This window comes from Drosophila yakuba, chromosome 2L (assembly GCF_016746365.2).
Source record: "Drosophila yakuba strain Tai18E2 chromosome 2L, Prin_Dyak_Tai18E2_2.1, whole genome shotgun sequence".
Classification (NCBI taxonomy): domain Eukaryota; kingdom Metazoa; phylum Arthropoda; class Insecta; order Diptera; family Drosophilidae; genus Drosophila; species Drosophila yakuba.
Window position 1 is genome coordinate 18,687,511 of NC_052527.2, and position 19,738 is coordinate 18,707,248.

Sequence of the window (19,738 nt, forward strand, 5' to 3'; positions counted from 1 at the left end):
AAATATTTAGTTTTGAAAGATTTTAGATGTCAACTGAGCCCGCTGGCAAAACTTTGAATATCATTTGGTAATTGATGCACCGAAAGTATTTCAATTAAGTACGTTTCTTGCTTCACAAACACAAATGCACTCAGTCAAATAAGCTGGGGAATTCAATTAAGAATGGCAAATAAAAAGTTGTCTGCATTAATTTCATTAGCAGAGTGGAACAACAGCAACGAGGACGACTGCGAGATACATATATATTTCTATATAGGACGACAACTTCCGACGCTGACGACGTGAGCAGAAATGAATGAATGAATGAAACTATTGAATGAATGAATGAATGAATAAATGAATGCTTGGCCAACAAGCAAACGGGCTCAAAAACTGAGTGACAAACCGACTGAAGGACGGTTTTGGATGTGCGTGCTATCCTTGTGACGTCCTCCGAGCGACTGAAAGTGCCAATGGTGCCACAAGAGGCACAGCATCGCCACATCGCCGCTCACCAACCACATCGCCATCCACATTGCCATCCACGTCCGCTGGAGTCGCTGATGACAGGCAAACGTCAAACCAAGGCGGAAATAGTGCCTGTAAGTAGGCAGCACAACACGCCACTCAAGCGGTCCAGTGTTAGTCGGCCGTCTATTTATACAGCTCCCTGTGTGTGGGTGTGTGCCAGCTGTCTATCGCTTTGTTGGCGAGGCACTGAGAGAAAAGTCCCCAAAGTTGGACAACAGAGAATCAATCGTACTGGAAGAAACACTTATTTACAGGGATACGGCTGCTGAAAAGTAACTGAATACGTTTTATATTAGAGCAAAACAATCGTACATATTAACTCCGTTTCATACAAAAATGGCATCTATCTAATTTCTTTCCCTGCTGCGTTATAAATAGCAGCACCACTTTGCTTTGTCTTGATTAACATGAGCATTCCCTCAGCTCTTTCATATAAGCATTCATATACACATTATTATTAAGCGCAACAGGAGGACGCTCCGGTGCAGAGCAAACAGGATGGATGAAAGGAGAGAGATGGCATTTCCGTTCAGTCTGTGCCCCCGATCCAGGCTAGAGTCCTGCCACAAACGCTGCTGGCATGTCAATAATTTTGAAATGTACCTCACTCCACTCGGCCACGCCCTCCGCCCCTCAAGCAATCCCCACCGCCCCCGGGGCGTGTCATGCGCCCTGTGTGCCCGATGAAGCGTGTGCGGCTGCTGAGCTGTTCATCAGTATGCTTCAGTGGACCAGCAAGTCCTGCAAAACATAACCCTCGACCTGGCCATCGCCTGGCCATACGACCAACCAACCACTCGTTGCTCCCGCTTTTTCCCTTGGTTTGACGTTGTGGCCAACAGGAGTGTTAATAAAATGTTCCATGCCCAGCGCATACCTTTGACCGACCACCTGCCAAAACACACACACACACACACAGACACCTTATTGAGCCACAAGGGCCTACTCGGCGTATGCGCGATATAATTGTCTCAGCCGGTTTAAAGCCCAAAGTTAAACAGAAACTGTGCTGCAAGGTTTCCGGCCACGAATAGACATCAAAGCACAAAAATACGGATTCCGATCGATGGAAAACCCAAGAGGGCGGAAAAGCGTGGTAAGTGGGCGGTGGGCGTGGCCAGTAGCTATTTGCGTGCCATTTTCGCTTCAGTTGAGGCAGAAGCTGGAAGCAATTTCCCCGGCTTCACTGGGCACCCAAAGCGGATGAAGTTGGCCATGGCAGCCAGACGTTAATAGTGAGACAAAGGTCTAGAACTATAATACTTTTGAATCCGGAATGAATTTGCTGGAAGTTTGGTGGTTGTAGCAGGCACTGTCGAACGATTTGACTGGTATATGGTAATCAATCGAAATGGATGTCAAATTGGGATTCATGCACAATTTAAATTCACCAAGTCTTAGAATATATATAAACCCAGCAAACCAGCTCAACTATATATGTGAGCAAAATGTCATTTCACAAGTTTCTTTGATACCTTTGAGGTTTGATCTTTGGTGGTGTAACTTTTGAGTTGAGTAAGTAATAGTTCATGAACAGTATTTTCAACAGAATAGTTACTTATTGAGCATGAAATATTCGCATATGCGTGATTATCTTTGAAACATAGTCCTTCAACCTAGTTAAAGCCCCTTCAGCTGGCACAAACTAGCTGGCGTTTAGAAAGAACGACTGCGAGTGGATCTAATATTGAAGTAGAAAAAGGATTGACAGCTGCACGTTGGCTCAGCTCTTCGGTCTGCTGTGTGCACAATTAATAGATTTTTAATGACAGCAGCAGTGTGCCCCATTTCATCTGCCCCCCAATCCGCATGGCCAGCAATCCACCCACTCGACATGGCGTCCGCCTCCTCTCTCGAGGGCTGCGTGTTTGATTAACCGGAAGATAAACACGCAAAAGGAAGCTGTGAACAAAAGCCCGCAGACAGAGGAGGCCCATCCAGAGGAGCAGAAGCCGAAGCAGAAGCAGGAGCAGGAGCAGGAGCAGGAGGAGGATCAGGAGCAAGGCTTCATCACCATCATTATTTAATTTCTTATTTTGTATGCTCGTGGTGGGAGCCCAACGATTTATGGCCATATGCGTGGCCCAGGCTAATTATCTGAACACGTGCTGCGGGAAAAACTCCAAATGATGGGAAATTCATCTGATGTAAGAGAAAACGTTTCAATGTCTGCCAGCCGAATAAATCTTGATTTCCCCGATCTATTCACGGCCAAAAAATTGGCCTCAAATGTCGGGGGGATTACACCAGCAGATTGTCTATTTGCCGAACCGAACCGACATCGCTGACGTCAGAGATTTGCATCAACTACGCAGCAGTTCACGGAAAGTCGCATGGCGGAAATAGAGCACAGACTGAGAAAAGAGTACTGAAAAAGTAAGTGCAAAGTAAAAATAAAAGTGCAACTTTCCCCGGCAGGAATTTTGCAACACGCAGCAGCAGAAAATGCAAAACGAACCAGACTTAGGGCTGGCAGTTAAGCCAAGAAGAAGTTGACAGGACACGCAATCGAATTGCTATGGAAATAAATACAAAAACACACCGGATTCCGGCAGCTTAAAGAAGCTGTTCGTAGAAGCGGTTGTAATAAAGTAAAACTCCACTTACCATCGGCATCCTGTGAGTTGACGCTCAGCTGGTCATCGGTGCTTTGATCCGTGTGAGAGACGCTTGGGCGTTCCGACTGCAGTTTGGTGAAGTATTCCACGGCGTAATCGATCACGTCCGGAGGCTGTTCCACCAGGAAGGAGATCGAGAACTGCAGCAGCACCTCCTTCAGCTCCTCGGGCACCTGGATCCTTCGACTCGAATCGCTCGACATGTTTGTGCTGCAAGAGAAAGTATGGATTGAAAATATCTGAATTATCTGAATTAAAATAGGCAGATTTTATTAGTTTCCCAAATATACTGTTTTCGAACTAAATATATACTGAAAGGTCAGTGCTTAACCATTTGCTGTATGTATACACATCTAGGTATTGCCAATTTGTCAATTTATCACAAATTAAAACAGAAACATGTTATGATTGACCTGTCGCCTTGCTTTATATACTTTTTGTAAACCACGTGCATGGAAAACTTTTGCTACAACGTAAATCCATGTAGTAATCAGCTTAAATCATAGTAATACGACGAAAGATATCACAAACATAGTTTCATGCACAACTGATTTGCGTGGAAATTAATGAAAAAGTACTAAAGGCGATGCTCGCACTCATTTAATTCACTGCAAATGCAATGGGACACCCAAAAAGAGTGAATCCATCAGGGTTACAAGGAGAGATGCCGAATTGGTTGGGATTCCGTGTTTGACCTGCGGCCAACGGTCACCTGCTGGCTGTCGCTCATTTAGATGGCAATTACCGGGTACCGGGTGACCCACCTGATCCGATCCATCATGGCCGTGCTTGTCGTCACCAGCACCATAACAGCCATAATACCCATCCACCCATCAGTCAACCAAACCCAAGCCGAACTCTGCTCATGATTCAACATTGCACAATTTGAGATTTTGGTTTGAACGGGTCGTTCGGCGAAACGACAGACGTGAGATTCATGTCAAATTTCTGCTCTGCCCAAAACGAGCTGCGACAAATATAATTTACGAGTAATTCACTTTTCACTTGGGTTTCTTTATTTTTATAGAAATTGTTTTCGATGGTGTAGTCTTTGCGATTCGCAGTAAAAAGGCTACATGAGGTCGCAACTGCTGATGCAATTAAAAACGTGCTTATAAAACACATTCAGTCGCAACAGATAGCGGATGGCTGTATGGCTATCTTTTGAATGGTCAGTGTTGTATGTGATTCATTATAGATAACAAAGGAATGATTATAACTCAATTGTCTTAGCAGTTACCAACAAACCTCCTACATAAAGTGGCATTCTGCTGTTTAAAGGTTAAGAAAATGTTCCTGCTTGCACATAGCCACTTACATAATTATTCCAATAACAACTTGGGGAATATTAAAATATCAGAAGAGTTTTCCTATACGTGAATTCACTTTCCTGCCTGGGAATAAATGGAAGACCTTATTTTTCCACCCTGCTGGTTTTATCCTAGAAATCTCCCCCTTTTACATTTTGTCGTCTACAAAACCAACAAGCAACTTAAATTTTAAGCATCGGCATAAATATTTATAAGTTTCCGCCAAATGTGCGTAATTATGTAAATTGAGTATTGAGACTTGGCCTAAGGAATGGAATGATTTGCTGGAGGCTTTCTGCAACTTCTGCCCGCAACATTTATTCGCCCTAATTTGGAAATTAATTTCTGGCTGAGCAAAATCCTTTGGTTATTGTTCTGTTCGCTGTTGTTTCATCCGAACTTTTTCAATTAGGTTCATTAATATTCAACTTGCCCTGCGGGCTGCGTTGGAGCAAATAAATATTTAAAACTAATACAGGTTTGCTCCGCCTACCAAACAAGGCTCGATTGCGATGAAAATTTAATTGAAATGTATCTCGACTCAATAGCCAATTGGGCGTTTAAGTGCCCCCACTGATTGGCCTGGCCAAAAGCCGACTAGGTACTGTTTTTCTCAGTTTTTGTTCACTTTTTATTTCATTGCTCTTGGTTCGGCTGAGAGCATTAGACATTAGGCGGTGCAAATGCAATTAGAGTGGGTCAAGGTGGTTCACTCAACGCACTGCATCCACACGAACGGCAATTGCACAGACATCTGAGAACCTATAAATAGTTGGGCTCGAGTAATAGGAGGCTGAATGAAATGTCCACCGGTCCCTCGCTTTTCTTATTTTCTACACAGCAGTCAAGGATTTGGGTGCGGGGTGATGGGCTGTGGGTGGTGGATGGTGGGTTGTGGGCATGGGAAAAAATAGAAAAGTTAACGGAGAGCACACAAGAAAGAAAAGTTAAACCATTTTCATTTCCTCACAATTTCCGCAGCTGCCGGTGAAGGAAGGTAAAAATGCACAACCATTTCGCCGACACTTTTAGACGGGATATACCTATATACATTCATACATAAATATCTACACATTCGTAAAATGGGTGAAGTCAGCTGAGTCAGACTTTAATACGCGCACTCCACGAATTTAACTGAGTTAAGCTGATTAAATTTTATAAAAATAAAGATAATAACTTAATTACAGGCAGAGGTCTTTATGGTTTTTATCGAATAATCACATTTGACAAGATTGCGTTTTTCGCACTGGAAAAAGGAAAACAAGCCAAAAAGCAGTGCAAATAAGTAAGGTGTTTTGTAGTATAAATTAATACCAGCATAATGAAATTTTTAGAATGCAAATGCAGAACGATTGCAAACACTTTTCTTCCGGTGTAACCCGTTCTTTTATCGATTACGTTCTATAAAAAGAAACTTTATTATTGGCTATAAGCGATTCAAATGGGAATGGAAGTTCATTTTTTCTCGACTAAAAACAGTTGATGGAATTTTGCTCGGTATCTATATTTCAATCGTACTTTAGCTGCATCTGTTTTATGTTGTCATTTCCATTAAAATGTTCATTTATATTCGCGTTTTGCATTCGCATTCGCATACCCACTCCCCTAATGGAATTTCCCGAGTTTCGGTTTTGTTCACGTCTCTATCCGTTGGCCAGCATCATCATTTTCATCATTATCATCATTACGGTCATTATGGGCATCATCAACGGGGGCAGCGCTTTATGGGATTAAGGCAAACTAATTTCGCCAGCTCTCCGCTCCGCGTCCCCCTCCTTCCAGCTTGGTTATGCGTGGCGAGTTAACCATGTGCATATGACTTCCATTTTAATGTCATTTTTACTGCAGCTGCAGCTGCAGGTGGTGGTGAAAGGTGAAAGCACCTAACCGCGCCCACCCATCGTCACCCATGGCCACCCACAGTGGGTGGTGAGTATCCTCTGGATGCCCGACCTTTAGCCCCTTCTTCCCCGCATGTTTGCGCTTTTACAAAATTGCGAAATTGAGTTTTGTGCTGGCAACGAAATTGAATCCAACTTTAAAATTGCATTTACATTTGGAATCGGTTTTATGCTCTCCATTCATAATGAATGGCCTGAATCATTCAAGGCATACATTGCTGAATACCATGAATATTTGCTGGGAGCATCTTATTATGTCGCTAAAACGAACAACAGCTCGAAGAGTTTTTCAAAACTTGTAAATCCGTAGTACGGATCCCTTCAAGTTGCATTTGGTTTTTTGAATACCAATATCACAAATATTGTTAGTACTATAAACGGCAAATTTCTATATGAGTTAGCATTAAACAATATAATATACTTTTAAAGCCCTTCACTATCAAATTACAAAACAGCGATAATAAGACATAGTAAGATTGCAACAAAACAACCTTGAGGATTTACTTGTCCCGAAAGGCCAGATGACACAAAATCCATATGGCGTTGTTTTGGTTGCCCAACCGACCTCTTTTCAGGATCCTTCGTCGGAATTCTGTGTCAGTTGGCCTATCCAATTACGTCAACATTTCAGAAATGGGACACCTGTGCGTGGGTTTTGGGTTTTGGCTTTTTTCGGGTTCACGAGCGGCGGCGACAATCACAAGGTCTGCTTCAAATGACTTCATTAGGGAACGGCACACTAGCAATGTGTGTGTGTCTAATTAGCCAAACGATATGGACACATCTCGAATTTGATGGTCAGTTCGTGTATTCAACTGTTGGAAGACCTCAAACAAAGAAGCCCTAGAGGCAGCCTAATTATTATGCATGTCCCATGACCACATATCGAGGTCTGCCTGTGTCATTGACAGTGTTTCACCCAGATCCAAGCTCAGACCGAGACCCAGACCGAGACCTAGCCAACCCAACCCAACTTGACCTCCCCACTCTATTGAATTCGAATTGGGTTAAGTGTTTTAATGGCAGAACGGCAGAAGAAAATTTGGTCCTCCAAGAAAGGGATTTTCCAGCAAGGCCACAGCTCAAGTGCAGTGTCATTGCCTATTGTTTCACCCCATAGATTCATATGAAGGGGATCTGCCCAGAACGGGCCAGCCATTGCCTCAATTATTATTTCATGACTCTGAACAGTATGCAATTAGGACACTAATGAAACTGATAGCCAAAATGGGAAAATCTTGAAAACTTGAAATTGCGACAGGATTTGTGAAAAAGTCTCAGACAAAGTCCGAAATTGAATTTTAATTGATTTTTGGTAGCAATTTTCATGTACTTTCGAGTTTTATTACTCCTTTTTTTGTGTATCCCTTACTTGGTATTGTAATTATGTTTTCCTTTACCATAGGTTTTAATGAAATCTATGCATAACTATTTCATAGTTGGGTTGTATGACAACAGCCAGCTAATATGAAAACAATTTTTAATATTCTCTGAAAATTGCATCCTGATTGAATATTTTGGGGTAAACACGATTTCATTAAACTTGAAATCCGTATTTTACAATGTTCCAATCTGTTTTTCATTAGGTTTCACGCACAATGTTGCCTGCTGTACTTTGTTGTGCTTTACAAACTTTAATTTTATTCCCGAACAGATTTCGTCTGTAATATTATTATACCCGTTACTCGTAGAGTAAAAGGGTTTAATAGATTCGTTGAAAAGTATGTAACAGGCAGAAGGAAGCGTTTCCGACCATATATTGTTAATCAGAAGCAATAGCCGAGTCGATCTGGCCATGTCCGTCCGTCTGTCCGTCTGTCTGTCCGTCCGTATGAACGCTGAGATCTCAGGAACTACAAAAGCTAGAAGGTTGAGATTAAGCACACAGACTCCAGGGACATCGACGCAGCGCAAGTTTTATTCATGTTGCCACGCCCACCCTAACCCCCACAAACCGTTAAAAACTGCCACGCCCACACTTTTGAAAAATGTTTTGATATTTTTTAATTTTTGTATTAGTCTTGTAAATTTTTATCGATTACCCAAAAAACTTTTTGCCACGCCCACTCTAACGCCCACAAACCGCCAAAAACTGTCAGTGTTGACTAGCTTCGCACTTCCACTAGCTGAGTAACGGGTATTAGAAAGTCGGGAAACTCGACTATAGCGTTCTCTCTTGTTCTATTTTAGAGTTGGCTCTACCAGGCTTCCCCGCTTCGGAATTTTCCTATGCTCGGAAATATTTTAAAAAGTTTGAGCCAAAGTTTGCAACAACGTTTAATTTTACCCCAGAAGCACCAATTAAATGGGAATCACTTTGCTGCTGAAAGCATTTCCCCAATATTACCTGTCCTCTGTTGCTTTAATATTTTCCTGTGGCCCTGAAAGCGATGTTTATCTTTCGAACCTCGATTCAAATTTTCTGGGAAAAGATTTCCTCTTCCGGTCAATGCGTCAAAGTGGCAGCTCGAGATGCGGAAAAATAAGGCGGCGAGCACTTAATTCCCGTTGACATTTGGGCCCCAGGCGGGGGGCTTGGCTACACCCATCCCCCTATGAATATATACGTTATTTATATGTTAGTATTTTGACAACAACGTATCGCATCCACATCAAAGCAATTTCAGGGCATACTCCAGGGCGCCGCCGGCACTTGAGCTCAAAATGCGCCACATGACGAGAGGTTCAGACTTTTGGGTCGTTTGCTCCAAGTGGGAGGACTCCACGTATACGTAGGTATGTAGAGTATATATGTTTATTCTGGACAAGAAGAAGAAGGAGTCCCACGAGTATTTGACGCAAATTTCACTTCGTCACGCAACTTTAATGGCGAATTTCTTATTTGTTTCTGCAACTGTCGCTGCTCTCTACCTCTCTCCCTCTCTGCCACACGCCCCAGGGGGTGCAGGGTGCCGTCTCTTTCTCTGACGTTAAAGTAAAAAGGTCATCAGCTTGAAAATGTTTGTCAAAATACGACGTCTGGGTATTGATTTATTAACGCCCAGCAGAACACATGTCGTATGCGTAATGACGGGCGCTCTCTAAACGGATGGAAAATGCGAGGAAAATTGGTGAAAAGGCAGGAAGAAATCGGGCGGATGCGGTTTGCTGACTCACACTTTTCCAAAGCCCTTTGAAATAGGAATTATGTGTACATTTTAACAGAGAGAAAATACAATTTAAACAAGAGAGAACGCTATAGTCGAGTTTCCCGAATATCAGATACCCGTTTATCAGCTTGTGGAGTGCAAACGAGAAATGTAAAAATTTTTGTGCATATCGATAGAAATTGAAAAAACAATTAAAACAAAATACATTTTTTTTTCAAAAGTAAGGTCATGGCAGATTTGTTTGCTTGGCTGGCGTTAGTGAGTCAAAAAATAATATGAAAATAATAAAAATAATTTGTTAAAATGTGGGCGAAAACAAACCTGTCTATCTTTCTGGAATCTGCATGCTTAATCTCAACTTTCTAGCTTTTAAAGTTATTGAGATCCCGACGCTTATACGGATGGACAGAAGGGAAAACAGACGGACATGGACAGATGGACTCGGCTAGAATATTTATACTTTGTAGGGTAGGAAGCGCTTCCTTCTACCTGTATGTATGTAATTTCCAAGGAGTTTAGAATACCCTTTTACTCTTACAGAGAGAACGCTGTAGTCGACTATATCTTTGATTATCAGATATCCGTCACTCCGCTGATGGGAGTGGCTTATGAACAGAAATTGGGAAGGAAAATATGTAATTTAAAATATAACGGGTTCTCTATAGTATTTGTATGTTGTATATATTTTGATATTTTTCCCAGTGTACGTACATATGGATTTTACAACGGGACGGAACTCTTAAAGCTGTCAAAAGGAATTTTACAGCCCACGCGAGGCGAAAAAGAAAATTCTCCAGGGCATACACACGATTTTATATCGAGGCATGCCTATATATGTATATATGTATGTGTGCAAGTCGCTTTTCGCATTCAATTTTCAACCGGAATGAGTGGGGTTATGGTGGCACTGAGACAACGACTTATCAGTTAACCTTTGCCATCTCTGGGCTTTTTCCTGGCCAGATCCCCGGTCTCAATGGTTCTCTGCTCTTAGCTTCACGCTTCGGTCTGGAGTCAATTCAATTATTTTTTAATCTATTGGATTTGAAGACGATTTGCAAGATGCACAAAACGCTAAACAATTTTCTGAAATATGTCTGGCAAATTCTAAGTATTAGGGAATACTTGCTTTAACATAGAAGATAAGATAACTTATTTTACATGTTAATTTTATCCCGTTTCAATTAATTAATTAAAAGAGAATTTTTAATAGCTGAGGACCTTTAAAGATGTCCTCTTTAAGCCAGACTCCAGAATCTATTTCGCAATTGATTAACAAGTTGCTTAGTTCGGACTTCCAAGTATATCATATGAATTTGTCAAAGACCCGTCAGATTCTCACTTTCATTTAGGACATGCAATCTGTTGGCTATGAATATTTAAATTCCCAATGCTATCTACGCACAATTTTAAGGCAGCATCCCTTCGATCCTTCCGGCCATCAGGCGATTATGGCCAGAATGATAAACTGCTGGATGGATGCTGAAATTGATGTCCATTAGCGTTAAATTAGTGAGCAATTATGTTACCTGCTCGCTGGGGCGGCAGCAGATACAGATACTTGTCTGCAGATGGAGATTCAGATACTTTTAAAGGTGGCAGCGGCAAAAGCAACAGCTTCTACCCGCGGATACATAAAACGCGAGTACCTTCCCAGTGAGTACAGTGAGCCCTAGGAACGCGCTTTTATGGAAGCAATACCGGCCATATGAAATCTGCCTCGCTAAATTGTACTTTTATTTCCAAAGGTAACTATGCGATGAGAATGTTGTTTCAAAATGAAAGCTGCACCAGCACGAAAATATCGCAGAAGATTACTACCCAGTTGCGCCATACAGAGTGCTCACTGTGCCTTCCACCCTTCGGTGTGTGAGTAAACGGATGTGCTTGTATCTGTATCTGAAGCCACCCTAGGAAAAGCGATTATGTGTTGTAACAAAACGTTTATCTACATTTGTTGCTGCTGCCGCTCTTACACCATAAAAACGTTCCTAGATTCTATTCGCCTGTCGTTTTCTCAGTTTAATTTCAAACACGATTCTTCCTTTTCCTCGAACCATCTCCCAAAAATTTGTTGCGCGTGGCAGTTTTTAACGGCGCGTGCTCAAAGCAAACAAGCCCGGCAAAAGGCAAAAAAAACATTGGGTGGAAAAATAGAAATACTGAAAAGCGAATAACAAAACGTGAAGAAAAGCAAAACTTGCGCCCCAAGTTTTTCGGCAATTAACAACATGGCAGTATAGATAAAAGCAGAAACACGCGGCAAATAGCAACAAAAGCCGAGTGGCTGAGTGTTTTTTGTTCCAGTTCGCTTGGCGCATTGATTGCCGTTGCCCAATTCAAGACGATAAACTAAAAGGCCCAAAACACGGATTACTACACTACACAGGCGGGCAAACAGCGCAAAACAGGCCAATTTGTGGATATTATCTGCTCTGGTGTTTGCTCCGGAGTGCGTATTCACCGATAATTAAAAGTGTTCCAAAACGCAATTAACAACTCTGTAGGAGCAGAAAACTTTGATTATGAGAAGGTTTTAATGAGATTGCACGTTTCATGTTCTACAATTTATTTATTTAACATGTTTTGAGTTTGTAGGACCTGTCGGTGCATTTCCCATTGAATTAATGACGTCAAGCAAATGAATCCTTGCCAACTTCCGATTACAGACAACATGACCATTGTTCTACAACTCGAGATACAAAAGCCGCACTTTGGATTTGCAATTTGACAATTACTGCAGCATACATTGTGCCATCCCAGATTTCAGTTCAAGCACATAGATGCAATGCGCAGATATGTACATAAGAGTATATATAATTTTGGTAGGCCCAGCTACGCATCGCAATTAAGCCAACTCAATTAATTAGTCCTCAAACAAGGGGACGAGTTAAATAAACTGTAAGCTTTGCAAGCGGGCTGTAATTATTCCTAGGTGAAATATCTAAATATAAGCACTTGAATGTGTGCTTTTTGTAACCAGGTCGCCTTGCTGGATGTTTTCGCTTCTACCTTCTGGATAATTATGCAAAAAGCTGTTTGAGAAAGGTTTCTGCCTTGAAAATGGCAAAAAAGAACGTGAACAATAGACAAAACAAGGCTTTCCTTGGCCGTCCCCCATTTTTCGCATGTGGGTTAATGTGCGAAATGTGCTAAGCGAACGCAAATTTTGTGTTTCGGTCTGTGCCATTTTGACGATATGCATGCATGAGGCTCCCATGGTCGCAGCTCTAGCCACTCGCCACTTTATTATCCACCGTCCGCCCGACATTTATGCAAATCAGATCCAGATCCATATCCCCTTCCACTCTCTCAGCCCTCCCCACTTGGCCTGCATTGCCGACTGCATTGGAAATCACTTAGCCAACAAGGAGACGGTGACGTCATGTGTCTGTACTTACAGGTCAACTCGATTAACCCGATTTTCCGCAAATTACGTTTTCAAGTAATAATGGGCCCAAAACTATTTTTGAGAATAAACAATTGAAAGCCAGAGCATATTGTGGGTTATTCCTTAAATAGACGATAGAGGTTCTATACCTATTTGATGAATTTAAATGATAAATTTTCAAACAAGGAGGTGTTTTACATCTGACATATGTATATATAGTTACAAAGTATAATAGTACATTTTTAAATATATTTTTGTTAAATCATTTGGTTCATTCAAATTCTGTTTCAAATCGTTGTTTAAAATGAGATAAATTTCTAGCTTTAAATATAAATTACATTAAAGAAAAATTAGTTGTTAAATACTCTATTAAAACTGTAAAAGATTGTGTTACATTCTTTGTTCGAAGAACTAAAAAATATAGAAATGGTATCCAACTTATGGAACTCGGCCTGTACTTCCAAGTGGCAGGAAGTGAGGTTGACAAGGCGAACAAGGCTGTTATAGTGCTGCAATCGCAACTGGCGGTGACACCGAGTGCCTGTCCTGCTTTGGGCCATACTAAATTGGCACTTAGAATTAGCCCGGTGCGCTGGGAAAGCCATTGCAAGCCAATAAAAGCCAATGCATATGCAGCAAAAAACAATCGGACAATTCGAGCGTTGGAAAAAGTAAAGCCGTGCCGATTCATAAGCCGATGACGTGTAACACCTGTCAGTGCAAAAACAACGACCAAATAATGCTTGAAAAAAGTATGCAAGGCATTTGAAACGCTCGAGTGACATTTGTGGTGCGATAAATAAAACTAAGGCCATTTAGTCAACACTCGTCTAACGAGTGACTGAATGCATATTTAAATATTCAAATCACTCAGAAATTCACGCCATTCCACGCCGAGTACCAGAAATATACGGATTCGGGTACTCGAGCACTTAACTCGAAATATGTGCGCCCCAAACCAATGACACAGTGATTAGACACAAGCCATTGAAAAAGGCCGCAAATTAATTGCATAATTAGCAGCGTATCGGGCCAACAAAAAGTGCCGAAACAAATGACGATTCCGTGCGGTGATAGAAGTCCGAAAAAGTGGCTGGGAAAATATTTTAATTGATATCTAAATAAATGCTAAACGATGCGATGATACCTAAATAATTACACCAGCTAAAAGATTAAAGTGTTTTTTTTTTGCCACAAAATTAATTTGTCAGCAAATCAAAGGATTAAAAAAATGAATCGAAAGTTAAATGTTAATTAAATAATCTCGCTATAAAGCACATTCAATTTGACATTCTTTTCAATTGAAGTTGAATTGAACTGAAGTATGATATGCATGGTGAACAAAAAACGTAGAAAAACACTATAAATATCTAACAAATATCAATATTTCCTAAATAAATTTGCAAACTTCATATTTAGTTTAGTTTAAGGTTAGTTTAGTTTTTTACAAAAAGGAACATTGCATAGAATGCAGGTTTTAAAACTGTTTAATATACCTTTAATAAATAATCAATAAAATGCAATGCAGGCAGGAAAGAAATCATCGAAGTAATAAGCTGGCAGGCTCATTAAAAAGCGGTAAAAACTACAAACGGAGCCAAATAGAGCCAACAGAAAATATTTAAATTCAGAAGCTGTCGAGGGTCTGTAAAATAAAACACAATTGACGGCCCTCCTTCGATTTCCGACCCACACAAAATTTTATCTTTTTTGCACTCCCTTTCAACCGCAACAACAATGGAAATTATATACATATGTAAATATATATATATATATATTTAAATATGTACATATATCCAAATGGGGAAAAGAAAGCACTTACTTGGTGGCCATAAAGAAAAAGAGCAGCGAAACGGGAGCACCAGCGACAACTTATGTTTATTTATGGGTTGCATATGTTCTGCGAGTTTGGGTATATTTTTCCGTGGGTGTGGCACCATACAGCTTGCATATGTGCACCACAATCATACATATATACACACTTATATCGTATAAAGAGTCAGCCCACAAAAGCGCAACATATATCTGGGATTTTTATGCCCCCAGGACCTATATCCTATCCCATCCTGGCAAATATTTTCACTTTCCAGCCCCGGCTGCTTGGCATGAAAAATTAAATTTACTCAGCTCAGTTGTTTTATTTTCTACCGACCTTGCCAGTGCTGCTTTATGGCCATTACATGTGGCAGAGTTTGGCCAAACTTTTCTGCTAAAAAATAATGTTGTTCGAAAGACTTGGGGGAAGAAAAAACATAAGGTAGACAGTGAAAAAGGTTGGCTGGAAAGAAGGAAGTTGCAGAGTCAAATTTTCGATGAACTTGCGCGTGCTTTAAGCATGTTTCAACATTTTAAGCCGCATGACAATAAATCAAAGGTCCAGGACCTTTTCTAAAAAGGGACAAAGCGCAAATAAAAAACCCAATTCACCGAACAAGAGAGATAGTATAGAAACATGGACGAGGACAATGGGTTCAGAGCATAAGTAAATAATCTTCGAAACGACAAACAAAGAGAAAAACGAACCTACTCCCGAAAATGCAGAAAACAATTTGCCTTGCCAAAATATTACCAGAAAAACCAGCAGAGAACTTCATTTTTCCAGTTTCCACAGGGGAGAAATGCTCAGAGGATTAAATAATAAAACAGATTTCACATCTCACTTGAATAAATATTCCATAATTAAATTGCCTGCAATGTCTTGGGGCCCTGCAGCCGGATTCAAAGAGAAATAAATTAAGCCGACGACTTCTCCCCAATTTGCAATCTCGAGTCCCCGGGCTTCTGGAGTGTGGGGCTAGACAGATAGCCCTTAAATTATCAATTAGGATGCCCGAAAATCGGCCATGTGTGGGCAGTTGTATAAAAGAATATTCCGAGAAGAGGTCACCCGAGTATTTCATAAATACACCGAATGTCAGGCGGGTTTTCTGTTTGCCAAGGTGGGTTGAGCTTTCCTTTGAACATCATCAAGGGGGATACTTTAAAGCTATTTCTCGCACCCTCTAACCAAGCTGGGATCTGGGAAAGTTAATTAGAAGGGACCTCATAAGGCTCGCTTATTAGTTTTAAAATTACTACCGTTTTCTTTTATGTAAGAGTAAAGGGCATTGTAACTCTTTGTGCATGTTGGTGCCAAATAATTTGTACAATGTATGGTACATTAAATACCATTTACTAACTATCAACTAAACAAGAAATATCACCGTAGTCTACACTTTGTTTAGGTTGTTTTGGTTTGATTTTTAAGTGAACATATCTCGAACTGGTCAACATGCCATGTAACTCTGCTCAAACTGTTTACCTTGCCAGCCATGCTTGAGCAGAAAATAACTAGCTTTCGCTTGAGCAGTCGCAGTCGAATCTAAAACAATTGTCCAATTTCTCGAACAGCCACATGTAGTCATATGGAATATATGTATCTGGGGAGCAGTACATCGTCAATCGCTCGAAGATTACACACTGTACGTGGGCAAATAGAAGTAATGCCGGCCCGGTTTGGTGTGTGCGGGATGTGTGGGCCGTTCTTTTGACCACACTCTCCATAAGACGGGGGAAACAACCGCCCCCCACCCGCCACTCCGGTGGCCTTCGCTTCGTGGCTCCAATTGACGTCACGCAGCTGCTTGACTTTTGATGTTTGCCTGTGGGCAACACAACAAGCTCGTCAGCTGGCCTTCGGGGAGAGGGGGGCTTGTGGGGGCTGGGTTATTGGGGGCCAACAGGGGTTAAGGGAAAAATTGTTAAATCGATTAAAGTCAAAGTTTCGTGAGATAAAGTGCGTGAGTGGAGCGGTCTGAAAGTGAAAGAGACCAGCAACAGCAGCCAGATAATTCCGCTGCCCATCAGCCAGTCAATCATTTCCGACCACCAGCACCCCGACCACCCACCCCCCAAAGCGGTAGAGCCCGCTCACCTGGCCACTATGAAAAGCAAAGTTTTGCAATCAACAAAAGTTAAAAGTTACCACTGTACTAGAAAAGTTTTTCTAATTAGTGAGGACTCGCAACCGCAGGTGTCATCAGCCAAAAGGCGTCATCAAATCATACTCATTTTGCCAGCACACACACACAAGTGCTCGATAAAATGATAAGCTCTGACCTTGTAGATAAGCTAAAAAGATATTTTAAATTAAATATTGTATATATAGCTTTACAGGGAGAGTTTTTAAACAATCTTTAAAATATTTCACTAAGCACAGTCACAATGACACAGAAATAGCTGATGTGAATAAAGTACCAAACCTACTTAGCATGCACATAAGAGATATCTGCTTGAATATATATGATAAGCCAAGACTTTAGATATAAGTAAGTCCACGCAAATGCGTCAGTGGGCGCTAGATAAGTTATCAGTCGCCGGGGATTTCAGATTGAGACAGACTCGAGACGAAAACTCAGTGGGTCAATGTGGCCCACCAGAAGACTGCTGACATATGTATGTATGTCTTATATGCAAACACTTGAGTATCCTAGACGTGGGTGGTTGATTTTTCATTCGAGCGTTCAGCATTCGACATTTTTTGCTGAGCTGCAGGAAAACGGCGTGCATATTAAAATCCACACAAACAATGAAATTTATGAGTTTCGCACAGAAATTTACGACTAATAAACCGCGTCGGGCACAAATAAAATGAAATGAAAATGGGGCCAGCTTTTAGCTTCGCTTTTTCGCCGATGACACATTTCAGGAGAGCTGTCATCGGCTGCCCCAAAAGAAGTGACATCTGTGGCATATTGACAACCTGGGAAAACTAAACTGAAACCGCATCCGAGAAAGCAATCCGTTTGGATTGGATCGAATCGAATCGCATGGGATCAATGAGCTCATAGATCGCCAGTTAATTGGCTGACGGCGGCGTATACTTAATCTATTTGGAACTCATCTAATAATAGTTTCGGCCTCACGTGCCGCATCCGCTTATCGCGGGTCGGCAAGTTTATCGTTTATTCAATATAGATATACATAGTCTGGCAAAAGTGCATGTATGTATGAGGGAAAAAATATAAAACTTAATCAAGATAAGTTTCCCGGGAGCGAGGAGGCCAAATGACTGACATCCAGTCAAGGAAAGCTTTGGCCCTGCCATCAGAGCAAAATGCGGTTGCCCTCTTAATTAGTTCGAAAAGGTCTTAGACGGCAGCAAAAAGAAAACTAGGGAAAACTTCCCAAGTTCGTGTAATCAAATGAGCTAAGAAAGTGAAGCTGTAATGGAGGGAGGCGTCCCGAAAACACGACAAGTAAATCCCATTTGGCACACAAAAGTGCCAGAAGTTGACAAACAAATTCGTTTGGAGTTTTAGCTTACTAACTTGCAATTTAAAGGAGGAGAAATAGGAACACAAAGTTTATATCAATTAAATCACATAAAATTCAAGTTAAGAACAGTGCATATATTTATTAAAGAATGTCATAAAAGATGGCAATTATACCCGAATTATAACGAATCTGCGTATTCAAAAGCTAAGTACCTTACATCTATGTTAAACCATTAAAAAACCATTACTTTTAAATAAAAAAAAAGTAATCACCACTTAATAATGTGTCTAGTTTCTGCGGCTGTCTCGTATCGATTTTCGTATCCTAATTGGTGAAGCAAAGCATAAAAAAGGGAATTTTTTAAGAGCTCCCGAATTTGAATAGCAATCTGATCCCCTTAGCACACTCTATATACGTACATAACGAAAGAGGCAGTGTTGGGCGATTTGATTCAATGTTGGTTCGCTTTTTGTTGGCCGAAGATCGTGGTTTTTATTGGCCGTTTTCGTTCCGTTCCGTTCGTTTCTTCTTTCCTTTGGCCAAACAATTAAATTTTCGCTGTGTGAATATTTCTTTTCATTTCGCTTTTTTGCTTGATTGGGGCGTCGTGCAGGAAAGCGGAGGGGGAATTATGATTATTTATTCAGGCAGCCCCAAAAATTTGTTGGCCACTTTTTGAAGAAGACGCAAATTATGCGCAATAATTTTTCGAAAAGAGTGTGACTCACTTTGGGCATGAACATTGCATATTTACACATAATTTATCAACATCCGTCAAAGTTTCGAGGCATTATCACCGCAAATCAGAACTTACAAACTTGTGCAACTAATTAATAATATCAACTTAAGTTTGACGGCGCACCAAAGCTGATTTCCATGTTTTTCGGCCAGGTGGAAATTGAATATTCAGCAAATATTGCGCATACGCCGCGTTGCTTTTGTTTACGCGATGCGTTCTATTTCTGGATTGCAAAATTAATTGCGAATCAGAATTGAAAAACAATTTTCCCGGCCAATTGTTTTGCATAAAAGAAAATGGAAAGAAAGATGTATATAGACGGGAATAAAAACAAAAGCGAGGACAATAAAGAGCGCTCCTCGCCTTTATTGTCCTTTCGTTTTTGTGATGAGTTTTTCACGTGCCGCTGTGTTCACCCTTGTCAATTCCAGTTCCAGACTACCTACAAAATATGAAACATAAATGGAAGCCAAAGGACTTCTGTCAATAAAAATGCCCTTAAGCCGACTGGCAACTTTTTCATTAGTTTCTTTTCGGGGGTGGGCTTCACTACAATTTGTCAGTTTTTTAAGTTATATTTTTAGAACATTTCCCAGTGTTGAGCAAATATTATTGATGACTTTTTATTCCCGTGGTGGGCCCCATTATGGCTGGCCACGAATGCGGGAAATCAATCAATAAACGAGGAATCCTAGCTGAAACTAAGCCGGGCCACAAGCTCCACGGGTCCAGGAAACGAGGACATGACAGGAATCTGCTGCCGAAAGGAAGTGGGAGTGGTAGTGGGAGAGGGAGTAGTCCGGAGGCCATAAGCGGAATAAGGGCCTTTCAAGGGTGGTGGCCCCGGGGCATTGAATCGAATACGCATTGAAGTCGTCCTGCCACTGATTTCTCTATATATCT

At 41.1% G+C, this 19,738-nt stretch overlaps 1 protein-coding gene across 5 annotated transcripts in view; it reads right to left on the bottom strand.

The window, feature by feature from the left end:
- LOC6528846 (cAMP-dependent protein kinase type II regulatory subunit) overlaps nucleotides 1–19,738 on the bottom strand; it is a 31,623-nt gene that overhangs the window by 8,354 nt on the left and 3,531 nt on the right. For 3 of the 5 annotated variants that reach the window (XM_002089842.3, XM_015198761.2, XM_039371362.1), the window contains exon 3: nucleotides 3,118–3,338. In XM_002089842.3, the coding sequence (XP_002089878.2) occupies nucleotides 3,118–3,331 (214 nt within the window). In that variant the 5' untranslated portion in view covers nucleotides 3,332–3,338. Of the gene's footprint in view, nucleotides 1–385; nucleotides 519–3,117; nucleotides 3,339–19,738 lie in introns of those variants that run through there. The other 2 variants (XM_039371364.2, XM_039371363.1) reach the window with 2 other exon arrangements.